Source organism: Diorhabda sublineata, chromosome 4 (assembly GCF_026230105.1).
Source record: "Diorhabda sublineata isolate icDioSubl1.1 chromosome 4, icDioSubl1.1, whole genome shotgun sequence".
Taxonomy (NCBI): Eukaryota; Metazoa; Arthropoda; class Insecta; order Coleoptera; family Chrysomelidae; genus Diorhabda; species Diorhabda sublineata.
Genome location: NC_079477.1, coordinates 38796952 through 38815799, shown reverse-complemented (window position 1 = coordinate 38815799; position 18848 = coordinate 38796952). Strand labels below are relative to the sequence as shown.

The window sequence follows — 18848 nt, the reverse complement described above, 5'->3', positions numbered from 1 at the left end:
ACAGTTGAAAAGATTTGACGTGAACAATAATTGCGTCGACCTACAAAGATGGCCGACATGCTGTCCAGACAGACAAGGATAAACGAACTTTTTGATGCTATATTTTTGATTATCGTTTGTTTAATGTTTATAAGTAAATTAATGATTCACACAATTTCAAATTATCTGAAGAATATGCTTAATTTTAATTACTTTGAAAATATTAAAAAAATAATAATAAAACCTTAGCATTCCATAAAATGTAATACACTGAAATCGTTCATTTCATTTTCCTGGAAACTTTTATTGGACAAATCTCGTTAATTTTTACATAAAGAGAATTATATCTTACCTATATCAATAAGAAAATAGTTTTCACTTCACAACCGAAAACAAAATTACACGAAATTTCACGAATAGAAAATTTAGCATCAAATATGTCTGCCCGAATTTGTAATACTGTCAAAGTTTCATTATCTAAATAATTAAATGCATTGTTTAAAGCTTGTGACTTCAACATTCACAGTGCGCAAGTCAAAAACAAGTCTAGACATTCGCAAAGAATTTGAAAGGGGTCAATGATCTGAGAAGATGTAAAGTTTTGATTTATTAAATAATAAGTAATTGAATATTACATATTTTGTTATATAATTTACATATTGAATAAAATAGTGTTTTCAAAAATAAAATAAATAAAGCAAGATATATTTTTGGAATAGTTCTAAGAAAGTTTTAAATAATTAGTGATAATACATATAATACTTACAATAAAACATGACACAGATTTAATTATTATAATTCACAATAACTTAATGTTATTAAATGACTATATAAGTAGAGGTTATGGGCAGCAAATAATAGTAATTTCCATTTGGGAATCTGTATACTTTTAATGTTTTACGACATACCTTCGATTTTCGAATTAGTACTTTCATTAGTGATTACAGGTACACGAGAATGTTTCTTAATTAAAAAACGTAGAATTTAGAACAATGTTACTGACTAAAACAATTTCAACTTTCAAAAGAATGGCTGCATATAAATCAAAACATTTTTGTTATCTTGGTATTATGTTTGATTGTTTATCGAAAATACTGTGAATTGAAAATTTCCCATGGATGAGGGATGGTCCCCATCCCCAAATTAGATAAACAATATCAGAAAATATTCTATTAAACGTTATGTTTCTCAGGAATATCAAAAATCAATTCGAAATGCAAAGTAAATAAAAAATTCTTTCAACAAAAACAAAGGCATCTAAGAAGGTGCTACATGGTCAATTCAATTTTCGTTTATTAGTAATAAACCCTAAAAATGTATAGTTATTTTGGTATTACCATCGATTATTCATCTAGAATACTGCGATTTTAAAATTTCTCATAGTGTAGGGTGGTCGTCTTTATCTCTTTAAGAATTCTGTTGAACATAATCTCATAAATGCCAAAAATAAGATTGAAATGTAAACACACAATTCTTCGAACAAAGACATCTAAAAAGGGGCTGCATGGTCATTTTTCTTTATCTGTATTAAACCCTCCATATAATGTAAACAAACTATTCTACCTACAAACTGTTAAAAAGGGTTCCAAAACTGCAGGCGCGTGTTGTTTTTCAAATATATTATTATACCTCTTGTAAATTCTCCATAACCAATGTAGAAAAATAAATGAAGGATACTTTTAACAAAAAAAAGGGTGTAATGTATATACTTATTGTTTTCAAATGATTCCTTTAATTTAAAGTTATAGATTGATTTCGAATAATCTTTCTTGAGATATGTTTTCACACTGTTTCATTTCGATTTCATATTTCATTCCATTTCCCTAATTTTTACACAAAATTCTAATAACAAAATAATCAATTCTATCGAGATTAACAACAAATAAAATATTCAAATTTAACTTTATACTTCAAAAGATCCCTAAGGATTTCGAAAACATTGTTTTGTAAGTTTAATTGGATGTTTGTTAAAACTTTCTGAATGTTAAAAAAGTTATTCAAAAATTAATTCAAACTATTTTTCTTCATTAATTAATATCTGTAACTGTATTAATCTCAATAAAATATTCCTAGAATTCCCAAAAGTACAAAAACCAACAGCAACTGATCAAAGGTCTGCTTACTCATTAAATAACAAAAAATATCATTTCAATCAAAATTTTATGCAATAATTCGGACCGAAAATTTTAGAAAAATTTGAATAACTGATTTTAGAATTTCCTTCATACGAGGTACATCCACAATGTAAGTTCCATTTCTAAGTTTCAATGAAAACCTATATTTCGAATAGTCATAGGGAATGAAATTTTGGTATCTTACGATACCCCTAAGCAAATTTCGACACCTCGACAACTCATTTCCACCGTTTGCTCCGACGTTTTGCCGTTTGATTTAGGCACATGCGTGGAAATTGAGAAACAGAGCAATCTCCGAGGATTACTGCCTTGCATCTCTTTTTACATCCGAAATATAATTTCCAATTATACAAATAATTCCTTTTTTGTTTCAATACCTGATTTTATTATAAGTTGTTTACAACTAAAAGATGAAAGAATTTTTGTTATTTAACAGAGGCTCACATTATATTATTTCTGAAATTATTTTTATTAATTATGATATACAGGGTTTTTCTCAATTATTTGTATTTTACAATATAATCCAAAAAAATACCAATCATTTATACGTTTCCTAGTAGTTTTGCAAAAAAATTCTACTCAAGTGAAATCCATAACAGTCCATCACAAGTAAGCAATGCATGAAGATGTAACTCCCATAAATTGCACAAATGGCATCTTCCATTTCGAAATTTTGTTTTCAGTTTGATACTAAATGAATCAGAAAATCTAATCCATACTCATATTCCACCATGCTTTATCTCCTGATAATTTAATAGTTGATTAAACTATTGGTACAATTTTCGAATTATTAACACACTTACTTTCATTTATGTAAAACTACTAATAAGATGCTACAGTTTTGGAACTTTTATTCCATATTAAAATGATATTCCAACTAATATAAATGTCACTTGGTTTGGTGTACTCATTTTTAATACTTTATTTATTTTTTCAATAAAAGAAACATCAGGATTGAATAGTAATGGAATTGACACTTTGATAACACTTTCATATGGAAACATTGGCTGCTTTTACATTGGAGGCATCAGGTACTCTTTAAATCTGAAATTGATGAAAGACAAAAATTTAAACAGGCAGATATATGATCAACTTTTAAGAGTTCAAAAACATTAATGACAGCAGTTGAAATATAATAAAACTGATAACTTGCATAAGAAATTTATTGATAAAAAAAGCAAATCTATAATACATCTTTGCTTTAATCATTATTGAAAAAAGAATATAACGAATTAAGTTCTGTTTTTATTTGTACCAAATACATGGAGATTTATTATTCTAACTATCATGAAACGATTGCCAAATATATGAATTTACAAAAAGAATTTTTCAAAGTTCAATGCAACATCGAATAAATTAGAAAAGTAATATATTGATGAAATTTGAGACATTCAGATACATACTCACCTTTTTTCAATTTAAGAGTTGTCAGCTCAAGTTTCATATTTGTTTTCAAGATGGATCCAGCCGAGACTTCTCAGACTTCATGTTCATCGATGGTAACATTGAAGTGTCTTCCATAACTTGATCAATAACTTTAATTTGCCTGAAACAGTTGCTCTAGGTCCTTTAGATGTGCTGTTCCAGAATAAACTTTAACCTGCAGAATGATGGTTATCCTAATTTGAATTTAATTAAATAATTTATTTAATACCTGGTAAATTTAATGTTTAACTTGCAACTGTCCCCATCAACGTTTTTTATTATACATACTATCAAATAATCAAATTATGTTTACATAGATATGAAAAATATGATTTATATGTACTACTACGAATTTAGTGTTAATGATGAATAATACAAGAATTAAAATTATACTAAATAGAACAGAGTTATTGTTATAGCCCAATAACAAACCCTAATTCCAAAAATGAACCTAACCTTAATATAATCTTGTTCTTTTCGAAAATTAAACATATTTAATGGAGATAGCTCCAAAATATTGAATTTTCGCCTGCAAATCTTAATATTTGAAATAATTTAATTTACATTTATTATTCCATCCATGAACATCTAACCAATATTTTATTTAAATAAAAAAGAAGACTATATATCCGATCGAAAAAGAAGAATTTAATATTGAAGAAAAAAGAAGAATTGCATAGTTCAAAAAGTTAAGCTCTCTCTGTTTATATTTTCTCTTGTGTAAACTCAAAATAATTACATATTTTGTGATGGATTATACTGTAGGAAGTACAGCTGATTTAATAACATTGATGATAAAATTAAAATCAAGAGAATTTCAGTCAAACTAAACGAAAAGAAACAAGGTAAGGGTAGAAAGTTGGATATCAAACAAGTAAACCAGGGAGGAAACACTAATCTGAAGAAAAAAATGCTTATCAACTAGTAAAAATAATATGAATTAACACGATAATGAAGTGAGTAGCTCGGAATCTATTTTGAAAACAGAAAAGGAACAAAAAACGCAAAGAAAAAATGGTATGAGTGATAATCAACAAGGAGAGAATGTAGATAATATTTCATCAATAATTTATAATAAAATGAAAAATAAAACAAAAAGTATCAAATGATGGATGGCAGCACGTTGATGGTGAAAAAGAACAATTAAATAAGAATAAGGATACTACAGATTCAAGTCCAAAAAAAATCAGGTAAAGAAAAGTCTGAAAATAATGAAGGCAAAGAAAGATAAATTATTAACAAACAGTGTTGTAAATAGTATAGTTGATAGTGAAAATTTCTATAAATTTTAAAAAAGAAAAATATCAAAAGTGTTTTAAAAATATAAATATGGACCAATTGAGGAAACATTAAGGTTTAAAGGTTGTGATCCAAAAATACCCAAAAAAGTGGCTGCCATCTAAAAAGAATTTCATCCTGATATAAAGAGTGTATCTATCTTTTGTTTTATAAGGTAATATTTAATTTCCAAATCAGATATATTATTTCAAATGCTATCTAAATTTATTAATTAACAGATTCAACATAGGTAACTAATGAAAATTCATATTAAATTTTATTATTGATTGCTTTAATATTTTCTCATTAGTATTGGCATTTTTTACCTTCATTTTTTACAGATTTGTCAAACAAGAAGATGCTCAAAATGTGGTACAACAAAATGGTAATGTTTTCAAAGAAAAGTATTTGTGTGTTTGTTGGTGTGGATCTACTACAAAAAATAATGAGTGCAAGGCAATATTTGTTGGAAATTTGAATTTCTGTAAGTCTTTTTAATGTCATACATATTTTTGAATATTCAATAAGTATTAATTATATTTATTATTCAATTGAGATTTAAGGAGCTGAAGAAGAGCAGTTATGGGAATTATTTGAACCTTGTGGTTTGATAGAATCATCTGTTAGAATGGCCAGAGACCCTCGTACCAGTATGGGAAAAGGATTTAGCTATGTCAATTTCACAGATGCCCTACAATTAGATCTCCAGAAAATGTGAAACTTGTGATCGGGAATTGAGAATCAAAAGCGAGTCGTATAACTGGTTGCGGATATGACAGGCGCTACAAAAACACTTTCAGTAAAAATTAAACAGGAAAATGTGTGATTTTCGGAATCTCCATGAGAAAATGGATGATACCAATTGTTTTTTCGATTCTTTCCTTTTTCTGATGTGTTTTTTTTTAAATATCAAATTTGTATATAATTGATTTAGTATCACCATTAAAGAGAGGCAACCAGTCATACACAGTGCTTAAAACTGGTTGTTATTTTATCTATGAGTTGTATAACGGGTTGCGGATATGACAGGCGCTATAAAACACGCGCGTCCTCTGTGCGAGAATGTCCGAACCACAGTTATCACTATATAGTAGAGAGAAAAGTTTGTGTCTTATCGGGCATATGGCGGTGGGTGAATCAAGAGGTGAAAATTGGATTTACACGAAAACGATTGCCCAAATTCGAAAACTGATGTGATTTTCGGAATCTCCATGATATGATACATGTAACCACGCATTTTTTCCGATACTTTTGAAGTATGCTATTTTTTCAAATTTTCAAAAGTTAACCCATTGGTTATAAAAATGACAAAATCTTTTGTCTCCGATTTCGCTAGAATTTTGCACGAAGGGGTATTTTGATATGAGGATCCTAGAAAAGCTATCAGTTTTTACTTTGCAGTTTTTTATTTTTGTTTACAAATTTGTTATTGTTACATATTTAAGGAATAATAAAATTTTTTTATGAAAAAATTGAACTTTTTAGAAGCAGATAACTCGATAACCGATTGAGAATCAAACAAGAGTAACATTTTTTTGTAGAATTTAACGCTTTTTAATATTCTTTTATTATTTTAGTTGTAAGTTTAGCCCAAAAAAAGTTTACTTTGATTTAATTAACACAAACAAGTGTAACTAGCGCCCTCTATTAGCAGTGTTAAATTAGAGTGCAAATAAAAAACGTGAAATTGCCCATTTTCAAATAGAAATTGTGAAAACTTAAAAAACTATTGCGAAAATCAAAATTTAAATTAAACTAGCAATATTTGCATTAGGCATGTTGAGCAAAATCATCATATTTTGAGGTCTAGAATCTACAGTTCAGAGATTGGACATTCTTAATGAATCACCTTGTATACAAATTTGATTTTGAAACAGCTATCTAATCACATCAGAAGAAGGAAAGTATCGAAAAGAACATGTGGTTACATGTATTCTATTTTCTCATGTAGATTCCGAAAATCACATCAGTTTTCAAATTTGAGCAACGGTTTTCGTGAAAATCTAATTTTCACGACTTTTCTCCCCTTAAAGATTTTTTTTCGGAGAAACTGATAGCTTTTCTGGGATTCTCAAACCAAAATACCGCACCGTGCAAAATTCGAGCGAAATCGGAGACAAAAGATTTTTTTGTCATTTTTATAAGGTTAACCCCTTGGTTATAAAAATGACAAAAAAATCTTTTTTTCCTAGTTAAAAAAAAAATCTATTTAATATTCTTCTATATGTCGATCGTTAATGAATAAAGCAATATTAGAAGCGATGATGACCAGGCTTGGAGGAATGAATATCTCCATTTCTATTGGAAACTTCTCAGTTGTCAGTCCGATATATAAATTGCTTCGACATGAGGGGTGAGTTTGATATTCATCATTCAATCCTTTTGCTTTTTAGTTCAATCGATGATAACGTTATTTATATAATTACACATAGAATATAAGGCTGTACAATCCTTGTGGATCGCGATCCGCGAAAGGCTTTCGAGATCATTTTTGCGTATCTATTATTAAATTTCAACAAATATATTAAACTTTGGTTAGAATCATTATGTGGCTGATAGAATTTCTTGCAATAAACCATTAATATTAATTATTAAGCCCACCTTCTATTACTCTCCTATTATGTAATACCATTTTATAAAGATATTGCGAACAGACAAACGTACAGAAGGTGACAAAATGTAAATAGAATGAACTTCTGAGCGCATTGATGTCTTTTATCAATGTGCAAATAAAGTTTTTGTCACTTTTTATCGTTTCTTAGAATCGGAATGCGCTCACGGCGAATAATAGTTAGTAAATATTTTTGAAATACAAGAGTCATTTATCGATGTGGATTTGGGAGAGACAGTCATTATTTACAAATTCTTATGATATAACATAACAGACATAACAGAAAATATGGTGAAAAGAATAATATGTACATCCCTTTAGGAGTGACAGGTTAATAAGCGGAAAATTTTACATTATGTTTCATAAATTGCAACAAAGGTTTTTTCCAATATTTTCGAATAAGTGTAGAAAGTTTTAATGAATGACTGCATATTTTGTGAGCTGCATTAACATTTGAAAATACGAACATGAGATTGTCTATCTCACCTGAAGCAAGTAACTTTACGGTGAGTGAATAAAAGTCAATAAGTCAAAACAGGTCAGAAGTAATTACTTGAAATGTCTTCAGATAGCGAATTAGGCATTCCATTTGAAGTAAGAGAGTAAATGCAAATGGTGTAGTGGGTAGTTTAGTAGCTAAAAAATTATGAAGTAAGTAGATACACCCTGACCTACCACAAATTCAAAAAATGGTGCAATTTGAAAAATATAAAGAGCATCAACGGAAAAATACTACTTGCTTATTTTGAGAATGTGAAAGCATTGAAGACGTCGACTTTGTGGACTGAACTCACCTTGCGCAAAACCGTCGATATCGGCATGGTTGGTCAGCATGATGCCATGATACGAGATATTTCTATTTGCAAAAGTACAACTCAATTTACGATATGTTTACAATTTATTATTTAATGAATTTGTTTATTGGGTCGCAATGATAATAGGGATTTCGAGAGCCTACAGGAAGGCTGAACTAACTTTCCTACGAGAAGGAGACGTATTTGATGTAGGTAGGTACCTTTTTTAAAATTACAATTCCAGAAAGCAAAACACAAATTACTCGCGAATTTGTGGCCACTGCTGGAAATATTGCTGGTGTCAATATTGTTGACCTTCTTAAAAAGTATAGAAATATTAGACCTCCTGCTGTAAGGCACGACAAATTTTTATTCATATGATAGCAATAAATTTGTCAACCTAATCAACAAAATTCTTGTCAAATAACGTTCTACATTTTCTCGTAACTTTGTTATCTTTTGTATGTATGTAACTACGAACTGACTAACCTGGCTCGTCAATGTAGAAATAAATTGAATAAAATATATAATATTAATTCATTTTGTTCAAATTATTTTTATTAAAAAATGTTGTATCCCTTATTGAAGTAGCGGCGACATATCTGATCCCCAAATTGATGCAGTTCTTCGGACTCCTGGTATCTATACTTTATGGTATATAGTTCAAATTGGAGATTTTGAAAAAAATCTTTATTAACAACAAAATAACAAAAATCGCTTCACCTGATATATGAACATTAAGTCGTTGAGAAAATTACTTTACTTAAATGAAAAAGTAACAATAAATACGAGAGTTGCTACTTAGGTTTTGAGACGGACAAAAAAAATATTTATAATTGGATATGGCTTCATTATTTTTCAAAATATTTTCCATTAAGATAAATACACTTTTGCATATGTTTGAACAAATTTTCGAAGTATTTTTGCATTCTGATTGAAGGGACTACAAAGCATGTGATTTGAACGTATCAACCCCTCTTCTTTGGGTGTAGAAAAACGTTGAACTAGCAATGTTCGATCTACGGAAATAAAAAGAAATCAGTTGATGCCAAACATGAATTGTATGACGGATGACCCATCAATTCCTTGGTTTCTCTCTTCAAAAACGTTTTTGTATGAACTGATTTATGAGAGATCGCTTTGTCGTGATGAAGAATGATTTGTTTTCTGCGATTGGTTTTACTGATATTATCGAATATTTCTGGCAAACAAACGCTGGTATACCATTAAGGATTGAGCATTCTACTTGCTCGGTGGCCCAATTATTCCGAAAAAACAGGTGACTTCGAAGTGCTTCGTACGCGAACAAATTTTTTTTTGATTTGGCTCGTCTTGAGAAACCCATACAGTCGATTGTTGTTTAGTTTAAGGTTCATATGCATAAATTCATAATTTGTTGCTTATCACGATATTAAGGATGTCTTTTGAAGCACTGCAATTAAGTTTTCTCAGCATTTCTTTGCACCATTCGATATGAGCTTTTTTTAAGTGATTGACAAATTATGCGGTATCCAACCTAACCCGAACATATTTTCCTAGCAGCTGAATATAATGTAATATTGGATGTATGCGAGTAGATCTAAAGTCTCAATCTCACGGTGACCACGATTGAATTCTGAAAACCAACGAAACACGGTGGATCGAAGTGTTCCTTATCACCAAAAGTCGAAGCAAGTTAATCGACAAACTGTTGTTGGTTTAATAAAAATTTGAAGTCGAATAAAATAATCGCACGAAAATGCGATTTGATTCTATTTTTTGACCAAGATGAATGTTTTAAGTATCTCAAATAGCACTCGTATGGCAACACGTTTTGAGTACATTCACCATTAAAAATTTATGATGTTAATGTCAAATTTGATATAATCACGTCAATGTTGCCATTACTCAAAACTTAAGTAGCAATGTCTGTGTAAGCAAATTTTGTCTATGCTTTTCAATACAAGGCAAAATAATCTCAAATAGTGTTACACCAATCAAGTATCATCAATAATTATGTTTAAGTTAATGAGATAAAACGAAACGTTAATACTGCATTACATATTATATTTTTTTAGAAATCGCCCAGATTCAAAAAAACTTGGAATTGAGGCTAGCTGAAGAGGTCACGAGTGCCGCGTTTAATTACATAGCTGAATAATGTGATTATTTTCCAAAAATCAGAGTGCAAATCGAATTTCTTCTTATATTAAAAGGTTGTGAGCTGGTTGACGTGTAATCTATTGCAGTCGAACATGAAACTGATGACAGTTCAGTTACTTCAGTGCTTAGGCAATGAAAAGCGATTTCACTGTCGTATTCTATCGATCAATCGGTATTAATGTTCCACTTTACTGCCGATCTCCACGTCAAATCTTCAAATCAAAGTCGGTAGGCTTTTTGGTCGTCACTTTTTGATCGTGTGAGAAAATATACATTACTATGGTAAATTTTCTCAAAAAATGCAAAAAAACGGGAAGTTTCATCTTGCTGTGATACTGGAGAACCCTGTGCTTACAGATGATCGATCAATACCACTTCATTTAAAAAGTCAAGAATGTGGGATGGCTTTAATTGCCAGAGATCTTTGTCTTCTCTCTCATACGCACCCAGGTGTAGTGCTCTGGAGTTATGTAGTATTTTGAGAGAATGAATAGAGGTTTCGTCCTCTGTGCAACGAAATCTGCACGCCACATTATCTGCTAGGCTTAGCGTCTTCAGTTGTTTGTTGTTTAAGCTCCTCTTCAAACGAACTTAAGACGAATTTCCAATTATTGCAACATTCATTTTGTCTGTTTACCTTGAGGATTTGCCGACTTAACATTCTTTGCTATTGAAAAACAAATTACATCTCTGGGAGCACATCAATAGTGGCGATTTGAAGATGGCGTAAATTTCTTCTGCTTGAGAAATAACTGCCACACATGTTTAGAACTGCGATCGTAGAGTTGTCACTGAAAGATACGCAGCTACATAGTGAAAATACCTCGTAAAACAATGTTTTAGATATAACGATTATAACTACCCATATAAATTGGATAAAAACTCAATTAGTTAAAAAAGATACTTTGTCAAGGAGTTTCTATAAGATCAATAGTTAAAAAAATGTTTTCTGAATTTATTATATTGCTGAAGTAATCAAAAATCGTTCAAAAAATAATTGATAACGTCAAATTAATTAATCATTGCCTTTTAGAATTATAACAATAAACTCCACTATAAGAACAATCTAAAAAGTTATTGATATAAAAGGTGATCCATTGAGGATATTATAGTTCTTATATAAAAAAAAAAAATTCAAAATATCACTTATCAACTCAATATATCTCACACAAATATTGCAAAAAAAAACAATATCAATGTTTACCATGAATAAAAAAAGGTCATTGCAATATCATTATGGTCCATAATTAGCTTAAATTGTACAAAAAATTACATAGGGATGATAAGAAGTTCAGAGTTCATCCTGAATGAATCACCCTTTAAATCATTTATTTTTTTTCGTCTAATTTGTACGTGAAGTGAGCTTTGTTGTTGTATTTGTTGAAGTTACTGAATAATTTATTTGATTAAACGTTATTGATTATGTTCAAAACGATATTTGATCACTTCAGCAATATATTCATGATAAAGTTCTATAGCTATTAATCATATAAACATTCCTAAACAAATTATCTTTTATATCAAATTGAGTTTTCATTCTAATATAAATAATGATCACTTGAAATTGTCATATCAGAAAATCTAATATTTTTATTCCTGTTTCCAATTTATATCGTAAATCACGTTTAGTAAAATCGTTGACGGTTTGACAGTAATTTCTGATATTTTTTACGAATCTGAACTAATCCCAATTTTTATGAGAATTAAAATGAATACCGCTTGAACAAAATCGTTAGCTCTACGAGTTAATTCACATACCAAGACTCATGTACTGTCTCGTAAAAAGTTTCACTCCAAAAATTGTTTGTTAATGAAAATATATTAATCCTCTTAAGTACCAAACTAGAGGAGCAAAAACGACTCCAGGTCAGAGCCACGACGGCGAAGGCCCACCTACCTTTCGGTATAAGACTATTTCCGCCCAATATCCTTAGAAACCAAAAATCCGCAAGAAAACAAGAATCTGTTTTCTCGTCTAAGAAAAATATTTTGCTATGTTTGTAATTTGAGACCAAGGAAAAGAAAAAAATTTACCTTGTTGTATTGTGTTAATTGTATAAGAATTCGAGATCCTTTATCTTTTCTATGACATAAAATACTGCCTGATTCGTATTAATTATATCACCATTTTTCAGATGACCCTGTTAAATTGATGTTAAAAGTAGAAACATTAGGACAAAATAAAAATAATTTTTGGATAATAGAATATATGTACTTATCCATTTTTGTCCTAATTGAAATAGCTTTTTTGCTTCCTGGACTATATCTATTAGCAAATGGCACAAACCTAGACATTTTCATAGAGTACTTCACGCCATACTGCTTTTTACAGTCAGTGAGTATATTTTATTTTACACTCTCAATTATGAATAAGATTGCAAATTTCCGATCAAATTCCTCAACAATCATTTCTTGTCTTGCATATTTTTGATATTCAATAATAATTTCAGGGATGCGCTGGTCTTATTATTTCAGCAAACTTTATGTCAAAATCGGAAATAGTTACATCAACTTTGTATAATATTTCAAAAGTCCTAGAAACGCAAAGTACAGCATTTGAGATGAAAATTTTGAAAAAGGCAAGAATGTATAATACTTTATCGGTAGTGATATCAATATTAAGCGTATGCGTTCATCTTTCATGTTTACCTTTACTCATTGATGATGGATTCGAAAATTTCACATTTTATACTGTTAAGAGATTTTATGGCGACGGTCCCACTTTTATTTATATATTGCTGATGTTTCCATGTTTAATAGCAGGTGAGTACTAAAATGAATGTCTTTCCACTTATATTCATATAAGTAATAATGCTATTCATTTTGGTTATGATTTTATGTCTACTGCTCAAATAAACACCTCCCGATTTATGAATACGGACATAAAGTTCAAATTCGTTGAAGTATGATGGTGAAATGACAAAACAAGTGGATAACTTTGTTTATGAAAAGAATACATGAATTAATTTGGCTCAACTTTTCCCTGATATCCACAATATCAACCCTGACAATATAATGTATTTTGGGTCAAGATTTTCTTTTGATGAAGCTATGCAACATTGACTAAACTGATTCTTTGTTTCTACTGAACAAAAAATAATATTGAAACATTGTCATGATTCAGTGTTTGTGTCGAGTTAGTATTTTTCTTAATATCTTTATCTTGAAATTGTGCACGTGACGTGAGACTAATACATCCTTCTACAGTCAGTATTAATAAGTAAAAATTAATTTACTCTGGGGAAATGAAAAAATGTACCTTACTCTTTCGCATCACATCAAATTGGTGTACCTCATCTAAAGACTAAAAAACTTAATCCCCTTCAATTGGTATATTTGCAATAATGAAACGTGCATAATATTGAAGTAACATTTGGCAGTGCATGTATCTTAATATCACTTTTGGTGGTGCTTTTAGAAAATTTAATTTCACTGTTATAAACAGTTCCAGAAATGGCTTTTTCATTTGAGCTGAATTTCTTACCTGCGACCATTTTTTTGAGATCAGCGAATAGCCAGTAGTCACAGGGGGACTATATGGTAGATGAGTGAAACAGTATTCTTCCCTTTGAACTATGAACATCTTCAATTGGTTTTATTTTTGCAGTCTACTTTATTTTTTATCGAGCTCACACACTTCTTCCGATTACGTTATTACAATAGTCCTTCATTTTCAAATTCAACAGCACAAGTTGCCTGATTGAACTTAGTCTTGTCAGCGGGAGCCCTACTTGCTATCATACTTGCCCTGTGTAATTGCTGTTAGGAAGGATGGTTTATCTAATTATTGCGTATACCACAAAATAATTATTCCCAGTTACTGTAATAATAAATTTTATTTTAGCTGGTTTAGCAATCGTTCAGCCAGTGCTGTTTTTCATTTATTTCACATTTCACATACAATTACAATTGATGTGGCTCAATGAGTATGTTATACAAAATTTACACAAGAAATTGAATATACATACGAAGAATGGAAGAGATCAAGAACTAATCCACGAACATCTTTTAAATGTTGTCAAATATCGTTCGTGTTTTAAAAGGTTAGTAAATTGTTAGCAATAAAGTATTATAGCAATGGGAATGAGTGGGAACATATTTTACCAATTTGGTCATAAAAAATTTCAAATATGATTTTTTTACGATGAAAGGAGGAAGATATACTTTATTAGCATTCTAGTCGGGAACACTACGATTAGTGGCTTAAGAGTTCGATGATATATGACATATTTCAACATAGAAGAAGTTACGATAAAGACATCGAAACAAATTATATACTGCTAGAAATTCTGTATTTGAGAGATATTTTGGAGATGCATGAAAACCTTTTTTTCACTTTCAATTCAACACAAAGTTTGTGTACAATTTCTTTTTACTTTTTTCCAATTGGGGGCTTCACAATTCTCTCAGGACATACCATCCAGAAGGGCCGATTCTTAAAACGAAGAAAATATTGGTGTTTTAAGGTAAAATGTAAAAAAATTAAAATTCCGCGTATTTTCCATTTCTCAAGTTTTAGTCTATCTCTTCATAAAAGAGGTGCCAGTAGTGAGACTATCCACATTGTTACCTATAATTAGCTAATTATCTTCTCTTTTATCCAAATTTTCATTAGAGAATTTCAAAGAAAGGGTAGAATGAGGCCTCGAAACCAATCGAAAGAGATGAAAAGGAGACTTTTCGGAAACATTGATCAGGTTAACCCGATCATGATTTAAATTTTCGGAAACTAACCCGGATCACGTTCATTGTTATTCGGAAACTGATCGAGTAAATCGCCTCGTAATCATATGTTATAATTTTTTCTATCCTAGTAGACCGGTGGATGAATATACTGAATAAATATCATGGAAGAATTAACTCACAAAAGTTCAAGTACATAATGTTTCAGATTTGAAATTTCCACTGAAAATTGAACATGACGTTCGGAAACTGTGATTTAGGATCCTCATTTACCTGAACTTGTCCAGTACAGTAATAGGAAAAACATAAATGAGGGAAAATAGATACCAATACGTAAAGTGGAATATCAAGGAATATTTTTTGAAGTGCGATGGATTTCCAAAAAATATGAATTTGAATGAATTAGTCATAAAAATACGTTAAACTAAGCTTATAAATTATTTTTTGTTGAGATTGTTATCCATGCTTGAATAATTCATAATTTTCAGAGCAGTCGACAGTATCAAGACGTTTCAGAAAGTCACTATAATTTTATTGAGTACAACAGGAGCAATGACTTCAATAATGTGTATTTACCATATAAGAAACGTAAGTTTTAAAATGAATGAAAGTTATAATATAAATAAGTAATAATATTAAGTTATGGAAGGGTGTAGTAAATGATATTAAAAGTAATAGGTAACTCTTTATTTCACAGTTCGATTAAGTAACAATTATAAATCTTCGTCTTCTATTTCATACGCTCCCAAGTGCAGTTCTATGGAGTTCCATAATGTCTCAAAATTCGAGAGAATGTAGATAAAGGTTTTCTCCTCTGCACAACACAATCTGCACGCTGTATTATTTTCATCTTCGGGTGTCCCTTGAGCTGACGGTGTCTCGATAGGATTCCTGTTAGTATTTGTAGATTGTTCTTACTTATGTTGATACATTCAGATTCAGATTTTCTCTGGTTATAGTTTCCAAGGAGACTCTTTGCCTATCTTAATCACTGTAGATTATCCCAGTAATTTGTTTTGCTTTTATCTATCTTTTTTTCTAACGCTATTTCTATTGTTCTGAAGCTTATACTTCAGGTCCTATGAAGGGTTCGTCAGTCCTTGCTTTAGCGAGTATGTCAGTTATTTCGTTTCCTTCCATCCCGGTGTGTCCCGGAATCAATTGCAGGGTAATTTTATTTTTCGTGCCGCGATCATTTCACTTGTTTGTATTAAATAATTTGGCCATACTTTTATTTGTAATGTTTTAGTATACAGTAGTTGTATAATTTATCTGGAGGTTGTCCTTTGGACTCCCCTCGTGTCTAATACTGTTTTGATGTGGAGTATTGTTAAGGCCACTTTTAGGTCGTGTAAGAAAGTACATACAACGTTTACTTTTATTGTAGATTTGCCTATTTGATATGCATATTGACAAGGATGGAGTAGTTTTAATTCAAGAATATCTGCTCTGATATAATTGTAGACAGCTGGTATTTCAGTATCCATTATAAGACATAATGGATATTGATCTACTACAGTTTTTATATTTAAGGTTAATGAGAAAAAGCACGTTTGATTATAACACAAAATGGAAGATTTTCAACAAATTTTTTGAACGTTCTAAGTACCAAAGTAAACTTTTCCATGCCAACTATCTATTACCTATACCAACCAATACTTATCAATGGTGAACGTTGATTGTTATGTTTTTTCAGAATACCCATCAATCAAAATCCTTCAAAATGCATTTGGTGATTGTAACTTTCATTTTGATTTCGGTATTATTGAACATCAGTGGTCAAGCTATCTCAGATCAGGTAATTATAAATATAGTCGTAGATGGAATGAGTAGTGTGTCAGTACAATATTGATATTCCTCAATATTATATCCAATTCATGTTAATCTCATTTTATAGGGTTTTGGAACTTTCAGAGAACCAGTTTACCAGAAGCGCTCGATATACAGGAAAAAGTTTGGCATTTTGATGATGTTATGCTTATCCTAGGGCTCTCTGATGGTTTTCTTTTAGTAATTTCTCCAATTTCCATTCACATTTATCTCGTACTATAATATGTTCATTAAACGTTTAATAAATTTCCGTCTATATTCTCGTTATCGAAGCTAAACTATCTGCAATTATTTGCTATTTATGGTGATAAATTAACCATGATGTTTGCCGTCCAACAGTACAATCCTTATAAAATGCTCCTCTCACATTTGATTTGAAAGGATGTTAGGTATGTGACATTTCCAATACGTTTCACAAAATAGGACATTCATTCGAAAAATGACTGTAAAAAAATTTATTATTCGCTACCTCAGTCGCTACAGTCCTTATACAGCTTCCATTATTTTTTCTTACTAGTTACTGACATGAGGGAAAATGGCTGACGAATGACTGATCTAATAAATACTGCCAAATATATATATATAATAAAATAGTCAAGCAGATCTTGGATCTCACAATTATTTTTTAGTCAATAAAACTACGAGACATATTATACGAGAGTCCTTGGACCGATTGGAATACAAAAAACAGGAAAACATTATTAATAATAATAACCAATATAATGGACCCTTGGGAGATATCATTTTACAATTTAATTTCTACAAACCATTTATTTTTAACACAGGTGAGCTCTTATTATTAATACTTTGGCAATAGTTAAACCAAAAACAAATCGACACCAAATATTACGACCTCTATATACACAATTTCCACTTATGGTGCAGACGCTAAAGAAACTTCTCTCGTGTTAATCTATTCCTTGTTCTTATAATTGATGTACTGATAAATCTACATGTGTCATAAAAACACTAGTAACCATTGTTCGCTTCAATCGGGAGGAGGATAAACTAAATAAGTTTGATAGGATTTTGAATTATCGTGGGATAAAGATAAGATGAGTTTCCAAAAGTTCTTGAATGTGTATGGGGTAGTGCAAAAGAAAATTTCAACATTCAACAAGTCCACGTACACTGACGGTTTGTTAGATGTTTACCGATTATTATACGGGGAGTAAACATTATTTTTAATTTCTTAATTTGTTATGAGTGCCACGCGTATTTGTGAAATATTGATTGATTCTCATATAACGGTATTCTGCAATTAATATTGGAAGAACTATAGTTTGTCTTTAGATGACGCTCACATAAATGGAATTCGGATCCTTCTAAAATATTAATAATCATAATTGTATTTGTTGTAGTTAGCCAAAGCGGCCTACAGTGTGGCGGCTGTTCTCTCCGAACTTAAATGAACTGTTTCAACATCTGAAACATACATGATGTCGGGAACAATAAATATTTGTCCTAAATATGAATATTTGGAAATTAAAATTATACTTGGTCATATTTTGTGAAATAGATACGTCAATTAGGTGAAGCTATTCTCATAATACGAACTATATCTAAATAAAAATTTTTATTTCCAAAGATTAGATGCTTTTAACTTTGAATGTTAAAAAAAATCATAGATTAGATGCCTTTGACTCTGAAGTTTTCACTCAGTATATTATTATATGAAATAATTGTAACTGCACTTCAATTAGAATTAAATGTCTATTCGAATTTCTTTCTATAATTATTTCCCTTTCCAATATTTTTCTTCATTTGAACAGATTGTCTTTGGATGTATTAATTATATTTCTTTACTTAATAATTGTACATAAATATAAAAATAGCAGTATCATAATTTACTTATTTTCATTAAAAGGCAAAAATAACCACCTTCGATATGGAATTTTGAATGTAAAGTAGAGATAATGAGTAAAAAAAAAATTATCAATATCGTATTTTCGAATTCTTTTCCCTCGGAGG

The 18848-nt window shown here is 30.2% G+C and overlaps 1 protein-coding gene and 1 long non-coding RNA gene across 5 annotated transcripts; one reads left to right on the top strand and one right to left on the bottom strand.

Moving 5' to 3' along the window:
- Window positions 1–2567: 2567 nt before the first annotated feature.
- LOC130443450 (uncharacterized) lies at window positions 2568–4090 on the bottom strand. The gene is made up of 3 exons (XR_008909843.1): window positions 3769–4090; window positions 3522–3714; window positions 2568–3158 (listed from the first exon to the last, which is right to left on the bottom strand). It is a non-coding gene; the product is annotated as an uncharacterized LOC130443450 (long non-coding RNA).
- Window positions 4091–4401: 311 nt separating this feature from the next.
- LOC130443447 (uncharacterized) lies at window positions 4402–18761 on the top strand. Of its 4 annotated transcripts, none has more exons than XM_056778079.1 (10): window positions 4402–4729; window positions 5159–5301; window positions 5374–7170; window positions 12500–12699; window positions 12815–13127; window positions 14209–14407; window positions 15536–15635; window positions 16744–16845; window positions 17507–17662; window positions 18239–18761. In XM_056778079.1, the coding sequence occupies exons 3-10, from the start codon at window positions 7164–7166 to the stop codon at window positions 18287–18289; spliced, it is 1128 nt and encodes a 375-aa protein (XP_056634057.1). In that variant the 5' UTR covers window positions 4402–4729; window positions 5159–5301; window positions 5374–7163; the 3' UTR covers window positions 18290–18761. The 4 variants fall into 4 exon arrangements, with proteins under 4 accessions (XP_056634057.1, XP_056634058.1, XP_056634056.1 ...); XM_056778080.1 differs by having other exon boundaries at window positions 4402–4992; window positions 5381–7170; XM_056778078.1 differs by having other exon boundaries at window positions 4402–4992.
- The last annotated feature ends 87 nt before the right edge of the window (window positions 18762–18848 follow it).

Excerpts from the sequence above, each read along its gene's own strand:
- LOC130443447 (XM_056778079.1), top strand. Across the intron at positions 13,128-14,208 it reads GTTTCCATGTTTAATAGCAG|CTGGTTTAGCAATCGTTCAG; the intron begins GTGAGTACTAAA and ends ATTTTATTTTAG. Across the intron at positions 16,846-17,506 it reads GTCAAGCTATCTCAGATCAG|TCAATAAAACTACGAGACAT; the intron begins GTAATTATAAAT and ends ATTATTTTTTAG.